The sequence below is a fragment of the Dermacentor andersoni genome, chromosome 5 (assembly GCF_023375885.2).
Source record: "Dermacentor andersoni chromosome 5, qqDerAnde1_hic_scaffold, whole genome shotgun sequence".
Classification (NCBI taxonomy): domain Eukaryota; kingdom Metazoa; phylum Arthropoda; class Arachnida; order Ixodida; family Ixodidae; genus Dermacentor; species Dermacentor andersoni.
Genome location: NC_092818.1, coordinates 201,318,170 through 201,337,497, shown reverse-complemented (window position 1 = coordinate 201,337,497; position 19,328 = coordinate 201,318,170). Strand labels below are relative to the sequence as shown.

The 19,328-nt window shown below is 46.8% G+C and overlaps 2 protein-coding genes across 2 annotated transcripts in view; one reads left to right on the top strand and one right to left on the bottom strand.

The window, feature by feature from the left end:
* Droj2 (DnaJ heat shock protein family (Hsp40) member A4-like) overlaps positions 1-18,295 on the bottom strand; it is a 35,529-nt gene extending 17,234 nt beyond the window's left edge. The window contains exons 1-5 of the mRNA XM_050180090.3: positions 18,131-18,295; positions 17,681-17,823; positions 13,137-13,425; positions 9,588-9,815; positions 75-305 (exon numbers count right to left, since the gene is read on the bottom strand). Of these exons, the coding sequence (XP_050036047.1) occupies positions 75-305; positions 9,588-9,815; positions 13,137-13,425; positions 17,681-17,812 (880 nt within the window). The 5' untranslated portion in view covers positions 17,813-17,823; positions 18,131-18,295. The remainder of the gene's footprint in view (positions 1-74; positions 306-9,587; positions 9,816-13,136; positions 13,426-17,680; positions 17,824-18,130) is intronic.
* Positions 18,296-18,509: 214 nt separating this feature from the next.
* The window catches only part of LOC126532263 (uncharacterized), a 73,737-nt gene continuing 72,918 nt past the window's right edge, over positions 18,510-19,328 (top strand). The window contains exon 1 of the mRNA XM_050179923.3: positions 18,510-18,939. Coding sequence (XP_050035880.2) covers positions 18,657-18,939 — 283 coding nt within the window. The 5' untranslated portion in view covers positions 18,510-18,656. The remainder of the gene's footprint in view (positions 18,940-19,328) is intronic.

The following is a 19,328-nucleotide window of genomic DNA, read 5'->3' as shown; positions in this document are numbered from 1 at the left end:
GGACCCACCTCCCCCCTTAACAAGTACAACTTCCCTATAACAGGCTTTGACTCATTCTAAAACCAGATGTTTACCTGGCAGGTTGGTGATGACCAGTGTCCTGTTGTCGAGGGTGGTGATAGCCTTCTGGAAGCCACAGAGTGCCTCGGTCAGGGTCAGGTCCATGCGCATCATCAGGTCTGTGCGGTTGCGTTTGAAAACATCATGTTCCCGCTCATCGAGAACCACAATGATGTCGCCAGGCTCCAAACCAGGTTCCTGGTCACCTTCGCCGCTGAATGTAATCTTCTGACCGTCTTCCATGCCTGCCACCCAGAATGCAACCAATTAACGCTCAAGCATGCAGCACATCTTACAGCCAGGCATTTTCGCACACGTTTGGAAAACTTCCGAATACGTATTGTATAATGCAGGCAAATATGCAGCAAGGTCTGACGGGATATTTCTCTTCAAAAATCTTGTGCATCAAGTTGAGACAGATTTCAAAGTAGGCAGAGAATGGCCGATTCCGACAGCTGGCCCATGTGCATCAAGGCACATAATTGCCTGCATGCTTTGCTACAAGTTGGGTCATCCAAACCATTCTCCAATTACATCCTAGGAGAATGTTTCTCCCTCCATGATTAGGCAAAATACCTATCATGCACAGTCAAAACTGAAATACAGTCCACACACACTACAATAGATCTGAATACAACATCCTTTTGGATACAACACTATTTTTCTCATTTAGTTTGGCCTGCCTATACAGTGCAGCCCACTTATAACGATATCAAGAACAAAAAATCTGACCATAATAACCGATCATCGCTATAGTATCTGCCGTGGTGTATAAAAATAAACACATAACTACCAAAAATACTTTTGTAGCTCTGAAACCAAATTTTCTACTAGCACTAAACAGACAAAGAAAGTAATCAGTGAAAAATAAAATGGTTATTTATATCTCAAAGCAGCTTAATGTCGAACATTAGGGGAGCTGAAATAGTCAGAAATCTGCACTTGCATTAGTGGGAGTTTCAGTTCACAACCACAGTGTGCATAGCGAGGCTTGGCATATGGCGCTTCAAATTAAATTATGGGGTTTTACGTGCCGATATCACTTTCCGACTATGAGGCACGCTGTAGTGGAGGACTTCGGAAATTCCGACCACCCGGGTTTCCTTAATGTGCACCTACATCTAGGCACACAGGTGTTTTCGCATTTCGCCCCCATCAAAATGTGGCCGCCATGTGCAGGATTCGATCCCGCGACCTCGTGCTGAGCAGCCCAACACCATAGCCACTGAGCAACCACAGAGGGTGTACGGCACTTCAAAATAACTGCTGACGATTGCAGAATGCACCGTTTTGAGAACGCCTTATTTGTCATCACATCAATTCGAGGAAAAAAAAAAAAAGAAGAAAACGAAGAGGAAAATATGCTCTTCAAGGTGTCCAGACGGGAGGCATGCGATGCAGTTGAGCCATCTGTCTCGCATGCAATATAGCAGCGGCAAGACACGGGCTCCTAGTTTAACTTGCTTTGTAATGTGGTTCTTGTTCGTGCTACACATCTAACAGTGGTCGTTACTTTTCCAATAAAGTTAAACCATTGGTCTATACCACCGGGAATGAAGCCCCATATGCTGGAATTGTAGAAGTGGAACCAGGGTGAGTGTCTAACCAAGAAAAAGCGGCACAAATCAAAGGTTGGTACTACCAGGGTCTTCCAATACTTTTCTTCTGGTCACGAAACATGCACGCGACACTGTGGAAACATTTCACACAGTCCATGCAGTGGACGCATCACAGCGCTGGCACAAGTAGAAGCGCAGTGGAGCCGACGCCCGAGAGATGCCACAAGCATTCAGTGCAAACGCCGACTTTGCGCAAGGGTCGACTGCCATTATCGACATGTGCACATTGTCAGCCCATGTAAATCACCGTCTCATTTCTGTACGGTGTTCATAATTTTAGATGCAGACAATTTCAAAACCCGTTCCCAGGTACAGCTGTATTCGTAAGAACAGCCCTATCCATAACTCAAAAGGTGCACTTGGGACTACTCTATCGATACAAACTGGCTACAGAGCAATTGTATGTTTCAGTTTTATGTACTTTATCGTAATAGACTCGCGTCGCTGTTCTTAGCAGCTGACAGTTCAGTTCTTGCACTGTGTGTTTCTCAGTGTGGTGACGGTATGCTTTGCAATAGCGACAATGCCTGACATTTGTTGTGCACTTGCGTGTCGCTCCAGTTTGAGGGTGCCTAGCTAATCTATCTAAACTGGAGTGTGTTCACAGCATTGCGCACTACCTATCTCCTAGAGACCCCCCCCCTGTAAAGCTACCTCTCCCTTCTTGTACTGTCGCCCATTTAGCTCTCTCCAGATCGCTATTTTTCATTTTCGCTGTGTTAGCATTCGGCAAATACAGTCGAACCCACTTAAACAATATTCAAGTGCCACGAAAATTCCATTGTTAGAACTGATAATTGTTATAACTAGATTGGATCGAAAAATTAAAATAGGGGGATGGCAGAGCTGACGTGAGAAAATGGTGGGGAGGCCCCAGTGCCCCTCCCCAGCACCTTCCTCGGCCTCGCTGCTGATTGTGTTCACTCATTCAACTGTTTCCTGGGCACTCCGATCGCACATAACAAGCTGCGGCTGTCGGCATTAAAGAATGGCACTGCTATAACAACTGCAAAGAAGTGTCACGGGTGGCAAGCGATATGCGAGCACCGCCGAGGCATCACTCTGGTGGTGCGAAAAGGGGCCTTTTAAAAATTGCAAGAAGGCTGCTGCAGCAGCGTGTCAGCTTGAGAAATCCAGAAGGAACACCGAGGAGAGATTACTACAAGCAACTCGCCACGTACCGTATTTACTCGCATAATGATCGCACTTTTTTGTCAGAAAAAATTGACGCAAATTGAGGGGTGCAGTCATTAAGCGGGTTAAATTTCCCGCGCAAAAAAATTTTTTTCGTCCCCCGTTTGCTGCGGGATGCGGGTGCAGGACACCAAAACAACAATGGCGGCCGGCTGAGCAAGCCGAAAGCGATTTTTTTTTTCTTCTCGTGAGTACATTACATGCATTGAAACAGTTTTTTCCGTATCAGTAATGAATAATATTGTTAATATCGGCAAGTTTGCGGCAATAACGTAGCCATGTCCACTTTGAGGGGGCAGAAACAAATGGGCGCGCTTAGCTGCCAGTGACGTAGAAACACATGGCGGGCATGCTGCGGAAACTGCGGCATTTGTCTTCACTACTATCCTAATACCGCACCCTCGCGCTAAGGGTGGGTGAATATCTTAGCTGTGTTACAAGCGTTGGCGTATGAATAAGGTACACTTTTTAACGTATCAGTGTAAACGTGGCTACTATCATTGCCGCTTGCGATTTGTTGCTTGCCCACGAGTGTAGACGAGAAGAATCGAAAGGCGCCTTTTTTGTTGTTGACCACATCCATTATAAAGCCTACACATAATAAAGGAAAGTTTGGTTGTACCTCTCTTTGTCATGGAAGTGCGGAAAGTGATGAAAGTAATGAAATGAGGCATCTACTTAAGAGTGTTTGGTGCGTGCAGACCGCCTGGTTCGTCTTGAATAGTCGTTCGCGTAGCATTCAACAGATGGTAAGTGCAATCATTATTAGCCAGACTTGGCACACGACATATCGCTGCGGCAAGTTCGGGGTGCGATCATTACGCGAGTGCGATCATTATGCGAGTAAATACGGTAGTACTTCTAACTGGCTTGCACGAGAAGCTTGCAGACATCCTTCTCCAAGGCATCCAAGTGCTCCACGTAGTGCAGCAAAAGGTTCCTTGCGAAAACGAAGCCCCGGAGGGACTGAATCATGCCGGGCCTCCTGCGAGGACAACGTTGAGGCAGCCTGCCCTACCGCATCATCGCTGCCGTAGTCACTATCCGATGCAAGCAAGTTCACGACGATCGTCTAATTGGTTAGAAGCACTTATGTTGAATTCCAATGGCGGAGTCGGAGCAGCCGACGGACTCCGCGAGCGAGCACTCGACTCTGGCGCATACAACGCCTCCAGATCCGCGAATGGAACACAACCTGCGCCGCCGGAGCAAGGCGGAAGCGGAAGTTCTATCACCGAGTTACCCAGGATACCTTGCGTGTTGTCATTTTCTTCCGCTGTTTGCTCCCAGCACCGCCGCACCGGTCACCTGTCTCTTCAGCGCCGTTCACCTGTTGTTTCTTTAAAAGTGCGGAATGGATATCTCGCCAAGCGTGCAGCAGCTTTTGCTTCCTCGCGAATCGTGACCGGTGGCGCCTCCCAGCGGACAAACGTGGTAAAGGAAATACGTCACGCAGAGTTCCGGTCCACTCCACCGATTTTGGCGGAGCAGCTTTTTCTGCTCCACGGAGTGACTCCCGCTCTGAATCCCCTCCAACTCTCTCATTGGAACACCTTACTCCCAACCTCACTCTGCCATTGGAACAAACTTGCTCCGAAACGAGCAGAAAAACTTGCTCCGACTCCGCCATTGGAATTCAACATTAGTGTCGAAATCTATAGCCGTCTTTCTTTTCACCGGCAGCGTTGTGCATTGCTGATGATCAGCGGGCGGATCAGCCATCTTCCATTTCGGCGGCGAGTCAAGCGAAGTTGAGAAACCACATGGCCAGGACCGACTTCAACACAACCAACAAAAACAAACGCGAGCGATTAAGCTGTTCACAGAACTGCATTGAATGAGGAACCAGCAAGCAACATGCGAGCAATCTGCCTAATCTGCTTGTGGCGCAGTCCTCTTGTGTTTCGGAGGGAGAGGCGGCGCAGAGCTATGGGCTCGGCCCATTCGTATTCGGAGGGGTGGAATGGCGACGGGAGAGAGCCGCGCGGAGATGGCTGGAAAATGAGCACGCAGCAGCGGCCCATCATGCAGCAGATCGAATTTTTCTTTTCAAGGGTTTCGCATTTCACTACCTTTTGACTCGGACACCCAGCAGCCAGACTTCATCGTTATAATTGATAATGCGGCTTCGGGGCACTGTAGTAAGCGGGCTATTTCACCATGGAAAACATACAAAAGTCGACGATGCAGCAGCTTCCCACTGTTATAACTGATATATTGTTAAAACCGGTATCGTTATAAGTGGCTTCAACTGTAGTGCATGCAGTGCTACAAAACCAGAGCTGTGATCATAACAGCTGCACTCCACAGCAGTGCCTTACAGCATAGTAGGCTATCGGCATCGCCAAAAAGGTGGGGAACAGAGCCACTGGCAGAAGATGCATGATAGAGTCGTGCAACCTCAACAGTCTTTAATGCGAAAGCATTAAATGGCCCGTGAAGCAAAAAATTCGGCAGCATCCGCAGAGATGGTACAAAAAGCCACGTGGTCACAACAGATCAATGGTAGGGGCCGCACCATGCGAGCGCTGGGTTCGTTGAAGCACCACCGAGCGCTGGGTTCGTTGAAGCACCACCAGATTGCTCTCACCTCCGCACATCCGACTGTGTGGGGAGAAATAAAGAAAAAAAAACTAGAAAGCTCGCCTTCGCCGCAAGCGCTTCCCGGTGAAGATTATGGTTCCATGAGCTGCAGTTGTCGGGAAGCAGCAACTGTGTGGCCAGCCCACACATGGCAGCGCGAGTCACAGCGCTGCCAGTTGGTTCGGCGATTTCGGCAAGTTCTGTTGTGTACTCCAATGGATGAACCTTCAACTGTGTTAGCTGCGCCCGGCTTCTTCGGATGTCCACGTAATTACGCAAACAAGGCATCGTCGGAGAGAATTCGCAATGCTTTTACCTTCATCCACGTATGGATACATACGTGCCCTTGACTCATTTGTAAGAATTTGAGCATTGTGTGCAGTTACTGTATTTACTCTATTCTAATGTGCCCTCGATTGTAAAGCGCACCAGCTTGCCACAAATAATAAAAAAAAAGGTCATTTACAGTACCGCACACCTCATTCTTTCATACAGAAATACAACTTTCTCTCATTTGGAAAAGCCCAAACAATGAAAGGCCCAAACAATGAAACGCTCCTTTCCTTCGAGCGCTTCCTAACCTTACGTGAGGCCTCCTTACAGCGAAGGACCGATGGAGGAAGCAAGCGTACTCTGAAAGCTCCCTTCACCCGTCCTCACGTAAGGAGCGGTTGCCGCATGCCTGGGTCCGAGATTATCTCTGAAACGCTTTACGCGAACACCATTATTCTAGAAAAAAATGTATCGTCGCACAATCTTCAAATTGAAGAGCTAATATAGAGAAGCGTGGACGCTTTCTTCTACTTTTGTTTACTAAACTTTAAGAAAGTAGCGCATTACAGTGCAAAACTTGATGTGCTCCATCAACGCTGGCATGCCGGCGTCGTGCAACGCCTAGCAACGCTTTCATGCTGCACGTGTGACTGAAACGAACATGCCTGGCAGGACGTACCATGCTCGCGCTTCTCCACAGGTGGGCGACAGCGCGCATGCGCAAGCAAACGTTACGTGGTTAAGGGGGGATGCGGGGATCAGATCGCGAAAATCGCAAAAAGATAGATTTTTGGCAACGACGCGTTTCGGTATCTGCAATGCCTAATCTACATTGTATCAAAATGGTTTGACTGAAAACGCACTAAAAGGGCCCGAAAAAAATTAATTTATCAGTGCGTAGGGCGAGAAAACAGCTTTAAATCGCGTAAAATCACCGCAGTTCGCGGAGCCCTAACTCGTCTTTCCCGCCACCGAACGCCGCCATCTTGGTATCGTTCGAACGCTCGAAGTTTCGCCATTCCGTTTCTGAATTCTTCGGTCGTCGCCATCTTGTAACAAACGCACAAACACAAAAGAAGCGCGGGTCTGCTAGAGGCGGTGACACGGGCCCTGCGATGAAAGCGGGCCTCCGATTGGTTGCCGTACTGAAAGGCGTCTCGCCATTGGTTGCTGCTGCAGCAGCGGGCAAGCTGGCAACCACAGCGGACGGCAGTTGTCTGCTTTGAAAACCACGCCGGCGTCGTTCTTCGCTTGACACTCGCAGAATTCGGATTTATGAAAGCTCCCAGATCAGTGATGGATCGTCGCTCGTTCGAAAAGAACATTTAAATGAAGCATGCCTCCGGAAAACGGAAGCGCAAGCCTCCTACGGCGAGAAAAAGACGGCGGCCAGCGGGAGAAGCGGAGAACCCGACTGAACACGCGGATAACGTGCCGCGTTATCTTGCACCGTCAGCGAAGCCGACAATCGCCCTGTGACATCGATACTGATAACTAAGCCACCGGAAGGCGTGCCAATGAAGTTTCTCGCACCTGTGCGTACGGCCGTGCGAGTCAGCAACCGAGATCGCGTTGTTGGAGGCGACGCGGGTCGAAGGTCTCCATCGCCGGCAGAGACGGTGTGCGTTTCCGATGCATCGTGCGACAAGGACACGCAGCCTGCGAGTGAGCCCCAACCGTCGACGAGCTACATACTGTATGGTGACTCAAGGCTCACCAGACGAATCGTCGCACGATTCAGACGCACCTCGAGCCGCGTTTTGTGTCGGCGGTGACTGCAGAAGCGCAGGCATGCACCGTTCGCGACTCCCTTTGCGCAGTGTCCGCGACTGAGCGGAAGCAGCAATGCCAAGAACAAATTTAGGCCCCTTGTGACTGCGAGTTCATTATTATGCCTGTTTCCGCGATGAACTCTTTGATCGCTAAAGCTCTGTGCCCAAGATGCCAACAGCGTTCTGTGGGTGTACACTGCGATACCAGGCTCGGCCTGGCAGTGAAAATGGTGGTCATGCACTACTCCAAACGGCACAAGAAAAGGATAAAGAACGCCTGAAGAAGGCATCCAAAGCCCACCAAATAAAGAGGCAAAGGTGTAAGAAGATGCCTGACAGCAATGATTCAAAATATTACAGCCCTGGTGCTTTTTAATAAATTTGCAGTGCTTTTAAAACTTTGCAGCCATTTTTCTCAATTGCATTTTTTTTTGTCATTCACCTCGCTCGTGGAAAGCATAGCACAACAATGGCTGGACCGATTTTGGTCCAGTTTGTTTTGCTGAGATCCACAAGCTGTGCTGTACTTAAAGACAGTCTTGAAATGTTTCTTTATCTTTCCATTATTTAATTATTTCACAATTACTACATGGCTCCATGCAGTGAAGCACAGTCATGTGCATGTTATGTTGAGCAAAAAATTATTAGCGCACTAAAAAAAAAATCGAACACTGTCTTGATGTAGATTAGACATCTGGGCAAACATGCAAAGTATTTCCAGCTCCCTATCATGTTTCGTTACTGTGCCAGGCTTTCCACAAGCAAGGAACTTATAAATTCTTATAAAACAAAAACTAATTAAGATATCCTAATGAAATTTGAGAATTGTCTCTTTATTGCAATGTGCAGTGTGTGTGCCAAATTTCAGCCCTTTCTGTCAAGAAACAAAAAAGTTAATTCTGATCCCCTCCTCCCCCCTTAAGCAGTGAGGTGAAGCGCTCGTTCAGGGCCAGGAGCGGCGTAAGAACACATGAAGGTAGCTTTGGAGCTATGCTGAGGAAGCACCAAGGAAGCCTTCACCGAGGGCCCCTCAGTAAGGAAGCTTTCAGAGTGACATAAGGTAGCCTCACCGCAATGAAGGCTTCCTTACTGAGGTAAGGAAGATTTCATTGTTTGGCCCTCACTCCAAGTACGCTAAAGTTGCAATAAATAGAAAAAGTTGCAGTTTCGCACGAAAGGCAAAGCATCACTTGCAATAGCAATTTAGCAGAAAGCTATACGAAAGGTAAGGAGAGTAGTTTTATCGGTCGTGTGAACTTTTACACATTGCCTTACTAACTAAATAAGCATGGCATCACGCGAGCACAAGCAAACATGAACACATCGCACTCAATGTTCACGGAAACTATCAAAACGCTGGAGTGAGAAGGTGCAGTAGCAGAAATGAGCGAATTGACCCTTTGCACGGCCTCTCACTTCAACGCTAACTAAGCGACCAGAACACAGCCTGGTACGCCTAGATGCGTAGACTTTCTCCATCACTTTAAAGATATGGGCCACGCTGTACACAGCAGCTACCGGAGTAGAATGCCTCTCCTGTTTGCACCAGTCTGACATGCAAGTTTCAGGAACTCCGAACGCCCGTAATGCGGCCCGATTTTTGTACGTCTTCGGCACACCTGATCATTTTCCTTTTAATTGCGGCATCACGTGTCTTCGCAGCCGGCCCTTCCATGCTGATAGAGCAAATGCAGAAAACGGTAAGACGGACGGTGTACCACTGCAGCACATGGAGGAAGCTATGGCAGCTAGGCTCGAAGCGAGTACGAGGCAGCCATTTTGAAATGACGATCGCAATATGGTAACGCAGATTTAGGGTCGTACTCGATTCTAACACAAAAATTTTGGACCCCTTTTATCAGAAAAGTGTGTGTTAGATTAGAGTACATACAGTATTCTTGTGAACTGTACACACGGATTATACCCAGCAAAATATATTATATACATTCAACACAGACTACAAGTTGTGCAGCCCCCAAGATGACCTTTTCCCTTCAGTAGTACAGCACTGATTTCAAAGCACCAGCAACGCTGTAGCTTGAGGCGTAGAAAAAGGAAATTCGAATGCAATGGGATCTGCACGCACCTTTGTCGATGTGAACTTCGAGGATCTTTCGTTCCCGCACCACTTTCTTGGCATTGCAGTTCTTGCAACGGTCCTTTGGATTAATGCGCTCCCCCTCACCCATGCACTCCTGGCAGGTGGTTTGGATGTGCTGCACCATGCCAGGCACTAGCTGCTGGATGCGTACATTCATGCCTGAGCCCCGGCAGTTAGGACAGCGCTCCACAGCCCCCTTTCGGCCACCACGACCTGCACGCCACCCGCAAGAATGACGCCAACACTCAACCAAGCGGTGCCACCATATTCTAGTCTTGGTCAGTTATGTGCACACATCAAAGCTTGAATTATGCATGCCACAGGAGAACACCTTCAGACAACTCACGCACAGAGTGTGGAACTAGTGCAGAAAGCATGGAGCACATTCTGCTAGAGTACTCATCCAGCATAGCACAATCAATTTAGACGGGTAAAGTATTCTTTCACAATTACAGTGGAATCTCGATAAATGGAAATCCTCATGGTTGATTGATTTTTTTATTCATTCAATTGTATTCAGCTTTGTCTCCCAGGAAATGAAACTCCTGATAAACGGAACCAATTTCCCTGGTCCCTTGAGGTTCCGCTTAGAGAGAGCCCACTGTAGTTTTGTTCATGGCAAGAAACCTGAGCACCAGTACAGCAGTATGGCTCGATGGATTTCAAAATATATGTTTATTTTTGAGTTGCTGTGGCGCACCAAAAAAGTTCATGAACCTTGCCAAGTTCAGTCTTCAAGTTCTTTGCAATGCAACATATCGTAAAATTCCAAGCAAGTGCCCCCCAAAAGTGAAAGGGAGGCCCTTGCTCGGTCACGAATTGAAATACAAGGGCTGTCAGCCCCAGATCCAGCGGCCAACGAGCTAGGCCTATACAGTCTCCCAGCGATTGCAGACTCACCTGGCTTGCTCACTCGCTTTCATCTGCACCGATAAAATGAAATGTATTGCAATTTAAGCACGACATAATTGCGTACACGTTGTGCTGACCAACATAGGCGCTCTATTACGGGCTGCAGTAAGGCGTGTCGCAAGCACCACCGGTCTCCGGTTCGACGGCCCAGCGAGCTAGGCCTGCTGACATCGGTGGCTGTCAACGGAGCCAAAACTGTGGACAGCCTTGCAGAAACACGTCTACGTTGCTCGCATAGTTGTGTTTATATTGGCATATTCTGTTTGAAACAAGACAGCTGTGCAAACACGTTTGTTTTCACTTTATTTGCAAAGTCATTACAGCGTCCACGCAGGGGTGCCAGTTCTGGATGGAGCTACACGTCACTCATACCGTGTCACACGGGCGTTTGGAAGGCCTTCCAACCGATAGTCGGTTGACTCCAAGGTCAAGTTCAAGCTGCTACACGGGCTGTTTCGAAGGCCGCCGAGTCAATTGTCTATCAAGTCAACAGAGCACCCTACAACTCTATCGAAATCTCGATGGCCTTTGAGCAACGGAAGCGGAAACAGCGCAAACATGCCCTCTCATTCACATTGTGCTCGTACTCATGGTTAGAAAGAACAAACCAAAAGGCTCTAAAAATACTATATATGAGTTATTAATTATTCAATGAAGTATTTTTGCTACCTGACATGCGCGAACACGCACCAAAACGGCAGCCGCATCGAGCGGCGAAAACATTGCTGCAGTTCCACTACTCAACAACTTAAAAACTGAACTGTTCATGACATGAAAACAAAAATTAAAATCCGCAGCGCCACACAATTTTGCGAGAAACACTCGAACCACTCAACGGCCTTTCAAAAGTGCCGTGTAGCAGCGCGACAACTCCTCTGTGACGTTTGAAGGCCGTCGAGTGGGATGCCTTCCAAATGTGCCTGTGTGACACAGGTATCACTCATTTGTACCATGTGTCCTGAATCCTCATATGTGGCAATTCGGACTCCGAAACACCATATGACAGATCGCATGCAAGATTGCACCATATTTCTTGCACTTAATTCACGTGTAACACTTCGCACTTTTGACCAAAATGGCCACTGACGAAGGCTATGCAGACACCTGGCATGGTGAACTATGGGGTCTCAGTAGAAGTGGTGGCTAAACAATGTTTCTTTCCCACTAAATTGTGTCATTTTATTTAATTTAATATGCAATTTCGTTAAAAGAAATTGACAAGGAACTGTAGCCACGCAGTCCAGTGAAAATCCATGAAGCAATGGACAAGGTGAAAAAAAGGAAGGGGTGCTTGCATAGGTGGGGGCAATTGCTCGAAATTTTACAGGAGTCCACTTTTGGTGGCAGTTGGCTAGGCCTGAGCAGGCATCGTGAAAATTGACATGGCAAGCAGATGAAGGAACTTCATGCAGCATTGCCACCCGTTTTTCGTTCTTGCAAATTCTTGTGGCACATCAAGCCACTACTCCCGGTAGGAGTGGCTGTTCTGGTATTGTATAAGTGCGATTTACTAACACAGTTGAAAATTAAAATGCTGTGAAGACCAGCAAGAGACAGCTGGAAGATTTGTAGCACAAAGCAAGGGACAGCATGCAATAAAGCGAGCTTTCTACAGTGGATAATGTAGCTTAAACAAATATTTAAAAATGTTAAAGTACCAGAAAGTTTTAAAAGAAACCCATTAAGAAAATGATCAGTACATAACTCATCTGAAGAACACCAGCATGTAAGTGCATGGCCAGCAATACCATTTCCACCTTCTGCTGATAAATCCAGTACCAGAAACAAAGTATGAACATGTGTTGCTAAAACCGCCATGCATTGTTGGGCGACATCCACCTTTACATCCACAATGGCTCAATCGCGAGGTACGGTTACTAAGGACTTATTGTGTTCAGCAAGCTTGATATCAGCTGTCTTGGTCAGACCAGCTACTGCATCACTGATGATCCGAGACTACAGACTGGCACTCAGAAGTAGCCAATACATTGAATGTGCTTATTGCAGGCATCTTTATCTTAAAACACAGGTCGTATGCCAGACAGATGGATAACATGCCTGTTTGAAGACTAACAGAATGTCAATCCAGCTGTCTTATGCAAGAAAACAGAGCAAGCCACTCTGTTAAAAAGAAAACAGGAGCAAAGTGTACTGAACGTTTGAGTGTTAACACGCCTAAAGATACGGCGCCAAGTTCAGGAAAAAACTTTTTTTTTACAGGAAGAGGAAGAATACAGAAATACTCTTACAGAGCATATTTTTCTAGGCTACAAAGGCTTATAAGATTTCATTTTTTTTTTTGTATATGAAAAATTCACAAATGCCTTATGCCAGCACCTTTAACTTAAATTTAGCTCATCTCAGTAAAAAATTTTGGCAGACACAGGTGAAGCTTTTAACTGTGCAATGAACCCAAACTATTTAGATGTGAAGATGGCAGCATCATAAGGTCACCGTTACGCCTAGCAAACAGCTCATAAGTTGTGTAGGCATTTTTAAAACAAGCACACCTGAGTACTGTGTGCTGGAACAAAGATCCAACGCGCATCAATCAGTTCAGACAATAGATTATTATATTTGCATTATGCATGTGCAATTAAACAATGGTTACCAGCCACCCACCTTCGCACTTGTCGCAGATGGTACACCGCTGTACAGAGAGCTTCCTTGTGGCTCCATTGTACAGCTCCTCAAGAGAGACGCCCAACTGGTGCACGGTGTTCTTGCCCCGGTTCTCACGGCGCCGACCCATGCCCCCACCAAAGAACATGTCAAACAAGTCCATGGGCGCAGAGAACCCTCCTCCGCCACTTCCAGCCCCTTCCTTGATTGCCTGTTCCCCACCCTGGTCATAGATGCGCCTCTTCTCGGCATTGGAGAGCACTTCATAGGCCTGGGATATCTGCTTGAACTGTAAACACACAAAAGCCAAGAATGTGCTGAATTCGCTGAAGCAACTCGTACATAAAGTAATGCGACAGCTGACTGCACTTGCACAACATTACAGATTATCTGCAAGCGCGAACCTTCTGGCTAATATGTACCACAGAATACATTGTTTTCAAGTACAATGACCCCCTAAAGCGTGTGAAACCATTTCCATGGAGTTTCAAATAGCATTAGCTGGTTACAGGTGGCTTGTACCAAGCCATGAAGAAGCAAGTACAACAGGGAGACCAGTGGTTCTCAAACTTTCACCCCTATGAATCCCTTGACCCTTTTATAAGGTCACTGGAGACTTAGCACCTTTTAAAAGAAAAAAAACGCACACACCGAGAACAGGGCCCATCATTCACAGAACTTCCCTTGCACAAGGTTTTTCTCACTGACCAGCATTCTGGTACCTTCTACCCATGATAGTAAGGCCCAATACACACAGCCATTACCTGCCCTGGCACCTACCAAGAGAGTCTTCGCCGATTTCTCAGAACGGGACATGGGCTGCTCATGTTCTTAAAGGGACACTAAAGGTTACCAGAAACTCAAGTTAAAGTGGTAGAGCAATGTTCTAGAACGTCTAAGGCGTCAATATAATCGCGAACAGAGCTTTAGTAACCGAGAAATTGAGGTAAATGCATGACACGATTTGAGACCCCCCAGCGACATTCCGGTACTAGCCCGATGACGAAAGCACTCCTCATAATTTGTGTTACTAATACTCAACTACTCGTATTAAAAATATCATTTCATTTGATTATAAGACGGGAAAAAATGCTACTTGTCTACGTCTATTCGATTCTAAGAAAAAATAATATTTTGAGGTTACCCTTCAGTAATATGGGTGTTCGAAAGGTTTCGTTTTCGCTCGACTGTGCGCGCTCGACTCTGCGCCGCGCACGCTTTGGAGTTTCAGTAGTTTCGTTATCGCGTCGTGCTGTGAGGGTTCTGCTGGCTCGCGAAAGTTTCATTTGGAACAAGCAGAGAGAATGCCACGTCCATGTGATGTCGTGGGAAGCCCTCGTTGCTTTCCCGCTCCGGAGAGCCGGTGTCGAGGCCGCCGTCGTAGTACGCAACGACGCCGGCAGTGCGAGCCCTCAGCAGCAGGTCGCGCTCGTCGGTGTTCAAATCGCTGAAGTTGAGCCCACCATCGCGAGCCAATCTGTCGGTGTCAGGGTCCATTGCGACGAGCGTCAAAGTTTGCGTCATAGAATGAAGTACCAGCTTATGGGCGTCTTGCGCTGGAGTTTGAGGTATAGTAGCGGCGCCTGGTGGCGGCGCGGGAAACGACATCTGGGTCGTGCCAGCTTGGGTCGTATTGAGCCCTGGCTGTGGCGAAGCACGTTTCTAGGCCGAGTTTTGCGTCGATTCGCACTTTTTTATGCCCTGTTGCAAGTGCGAAAAGGCTCGTCACTTCTCACAGACCACGCTGCGAGCTCGTCGCAGCCTATAGTTTAACGAAAACGGACTCTCCGTGTGCCGTGGGACGTAATGTGGGACGTAATTCGTTTCTCCTTCCGCTAGCCACCATACTCCCGCTTTCGCTCTGCTGTCGGCTCTGTCTTGGCTCTGTTTCTGGCCGCGCGTTTGCGTTTTGCGCAGAAAAGCCGTAGCGCTGTCTGCGGACGCCGTTCTACTCACCGATGGCGCAACGTCACTATGAGACCATGATGTCAGTACTCCTCGATCGGAGGGCGGGCGATTTGAACTGCGCTAGAGGTACGCGGACGCTTCAGAACGCATTTTCTCTTAAAATAAATCTCTCCTTGGCACGAAACAAGCGTTTCGAGGTTTCTGTGATGGTATTTCAACAGTCCACGTTGACTTAATAGTAACCTTTAGTGTCCCTTTAAAAGTTGTCAGTGTCTCATTCATAATGAAAAACCAGCAAGGAAATGCTCTCCTGGCAGATGGCGGTGTGGTGATGAGGCAACTGTGTAAACCAGGTTTAAATGACATAAGATTACTAGTGGTGATCACCTCATAGGTACCGGCCACTCAAGCTGTCTGTACTCAATAGCACCAAATCACGTAGCCTCTTGACCCGAGGAATCGCATGTTGTAGAAGTGTTTGCGATGCCCTCTGGCCATTGTTCATCTTAATGCAAGCATGCATTAGAACACTGCTATGGGTCAAGCAGTGCTTTGGCTATCAACTTCAAGCAAGCCATGAAACAGATACGCATCTGCTACTGTTTAGAATAGGACCTCATTTCTATTTCAGTCCAAGTAGATAAAAAATTCAATTATGGAGGTTTATACCTGTGCCACACGGGCGAGGTTAATGCCATTATAAGTTTAAGACCTTAAGTTTCGTAATGCCGTTATATTTCAATCACTGCTACACGCACATACATTAGGCAATGACAATGACATTAGGCGTTGCAATGGCGATAACTGCAGTGAAACAGCTAAGTTCACTTGCCAATCTTAATACAATAAAAAACAGTTATCTAGGGAGCAGATGTTTAAGAAATGGCATGAGAAACATTAATCGGCGTATTGTGTGTGGTTTACTTCAGGAATGTCTTTGTTGCACCCAGCCTAAACTGTTTGAAGCCAAAGCTAGCTCGACGGCCAATCCATAGCATTGAAATTGGAATAACAGCGCTCACAGCTTCAAAGCTCTCAAGCAGCGATTCTGAAGAATTTGACTGTGCTCCAGTTTGTTTTGGAGTATGTGCTTCTTTGAATCAAGTATTGTCAAGAAATTTCAAGGCTTCAGTATGAGGCCAATGAGGCAAGGAGCCGCTGCAGTGCAATGGAACAGCTTCTCCTGGCTAACGTGCTCATGATTAGTGCTCTAACCGCAAGTAGCGGCAAGATCGCCTGCTGATCTCTACGAAAATAAAGAGCTCCATTTAAAAAAATGAAGGATACATTAGTTGTTTTTAACTACAAGTTTGCTTAATATAGTGAGGATATGATCACTATGGCTACGACGGGGTCATTGTAAACGAGAGTATGCATTCGACAGCCAAGCAAGTTGTAATAATTGTAAGAATGCACTACGCCGCAAGAGAAATTTTTTAAAGATAGTGAATATATTAATTGTTATTCACTAAGAATCCGTTTAGACTCGTCAGAATGTGGAGACACTGGGATCGAGAGTAAGCATTTGATGGCCAAGTGAGTTACAAGAACGCACTGCATCGCGAATGGCATTAAGCTTTAATGCCATTAAACATGTCCGTGTGGCACCCCGCGAATGACATTAAGTTTAAGGCATTAGCCATTTAATGTCATTTTCTGCGCCCATGTTGCAGGGGTATTACGTGCAAAAACCATGATCTGATTACGAGGCTTTTTGTAGTGGGGTTGACTCCAGATTGATTTTGATCACCCGTGGTTTTTTTTTAAAAAAAAAAAGTGCACCTGAACCTAAGCAAACTGGTGTTTTTGCATTTCGCTCCCATCAAAACGTGGCTGCAGTGGCCAGGATTTGATCCCGCAACCTTGTGCTGAGCAACGCAACACCAGAACTACTACGGAACCACAGCAGGTTCCAAGCAGGTAGAGTGGGCAAATCTTGTATGAAGCTGAAACAGCCGCAACACCACCTGATCAGTGCCTGGTGAATTGAGAACATGCACAGTGGTGCTTGGCTTGTCAATGTGTAATCCTTATGCATTTGTTGCAGTCTAGATATAAAGTGCAATAAGGGCAATCAACAAGTTGGTGTTCTTATTTGTGCTGTCCAACTTCATGATGTACAACCAACTCCTCCAAAAGTGCTTCCGAAGCGGATACTCCTACCACTTAATTTGCAGGGCTTTTATGACAGCTCGTTGATCTGAAGTTAATCAGACGCAACAAGAAAGCCTGCTTTTAATATGTAAGCGAGCTTCTTGCTGAACTTGTGATTTTTGTCAAAGCAGCAAGACATGGCGACTAGCAAGCAAGCTAGAGACGGCTTACAATCGCGATACGAGAACGACACAGAAACAACGTGGCACTGACCTCCTCGAGTCATGGGGGACTCCGGATTAATTTTGACGGCCTGGAGTTCTTTAACGCGCCTTTCCCACAGCTTTCACGGAAGAGTGTTGTCCGTCGCCGCTAGCTAGTGGTACCATAGGAGCATGTGCATAATCATAGAGCTACAAGCATAATATCCCACATGATGACGCAAGTGGCTTCTCTACTATCGATTTTGATACATCGCGCTCCCGCGAGAACAGGGTCACAAAAATGCCACACTCGTGTGTGGCACTCCTCCGCAAACGTACCCGTTCACCTTCCGCAGGGTTTTTGTCTGGGTGGTACTTCAATGCTAATTTCCGGTACGCTTTCTTGAGCTCCTCCTGCGTGCAGGTCGGCTTCACGCCGAGTATGTCGTAGTAGGCGGTTTCCTTCACCATTGTGGAGCTTCCTGCACACACAAAAGAAATGAGCAAGTCTCTCCAGCCAGAAACCTCGTGGGTATAGTAACAAGTTGCAGCTTAACTCAAAATCCGAAATGCCGGCAGCAGGGAATCGGTGATGAAATACTGAATCGGACCTACTTTACCTGTTTCAAACAACTACATCGTCATTACGGTTAGATAAATTACCGAGTACAACTAGTCTTACCGCACCAAGTTTGGTGATGCAGGCACGTATACCGCTACTGAACGCTTGATTAAAAAAGGCGTCACACGAGCGTCAAATCCGATTCTATAGGATGTAGGAATGCTTACCTTATATTCTACAGTGCGCGCTGACGTTCACGGATTCGACACAATATCGCTGCAGCTGACAAGGCGCTACAATATAACTGCAAGCAGCCCGCAACGCAATGAATGACGAATTCTCAGGGAAGGAGTCTAGAAAGTTCCAGAGATTCTCGACAGGCCTTGTCTTATATCAAGGTGATGCGCATGCGCACCAAAGTACGTCACAGTATCTAATCACGTGCTCAGTGACGTTTGCCTCTTACGTTTATTACGTTACTAATTTGTTCTTGGCTGTAATTGCTGAGTTAATTAAGTCTTTTTGAAAGAAAAAAAAGATGTTTTTTTTTAGTCAGAAAAATGACAAAATATATTTATTGATATATTTTACTCCGATGCTGGCGCGTCTCTACGTATGTCTGTGTTCCATTGCTGTGATGTTCGTAAACCTCATCGACGCTTATTGTGCTGTGTGTCGCGGTTTGCTTGAATCGTTGCTTTGGTGGAAAATCCGAGTTATCGTGTTGTGGACGCGGGCGGTTTATGTCTCGAAATGTCTGCTGACTGTGCTGCTCAGCTACATAAAAACCACTCGGGGCGCTCAGCCGCAGTGCCCAGTTTTAGAACTGTTTACAAGGAACAGTGCAACAACTTTTACGTGTGCAGTCGTCGCACTCTGTTGTCAAAAATTCCCAATGATTCCTCGCTCGATCTGTGTGTGGACATAATTCGGGCCGATGAATGGAAGCCGCTTTTGCAGGCTATCCGTTTGGACAAAAGTCTGGAGGCTGTCGTCTTCAAATCATCATTTCTGGGCGACTACCCCGAGCTCATAGGTATGTGATCGTTAGACGGCATGGTTTTCTTCACACTTGCGAGCTTTTTACTGCCTAATTACCTACAAATCGCTTTGCACTTGTCTATGGCATTAACAGCTTTGTAAAATGTTACGTGCTAGGTTCATCGCTGCTTCTCAATCAGGAAAAAGACTACTGCGTAACGCGTTTTTAGTAGAGCAGAGATTCTCTTTAAGAAATGAAAAACGAGCTCACGAACCGCACACTCCCTCTCTATCACTAAGTTTATGGACGACAAACCTAGCATCGACTGTTTCTTATTGTCTCAAAAGCTTAGCGGGCTGATCTTACTACGTTGAAATTTTCAGCGATTAATCAAAGTGAGAGTCGTACCTATGACTCTTGCAGAAGCATGCCCACGATATAAC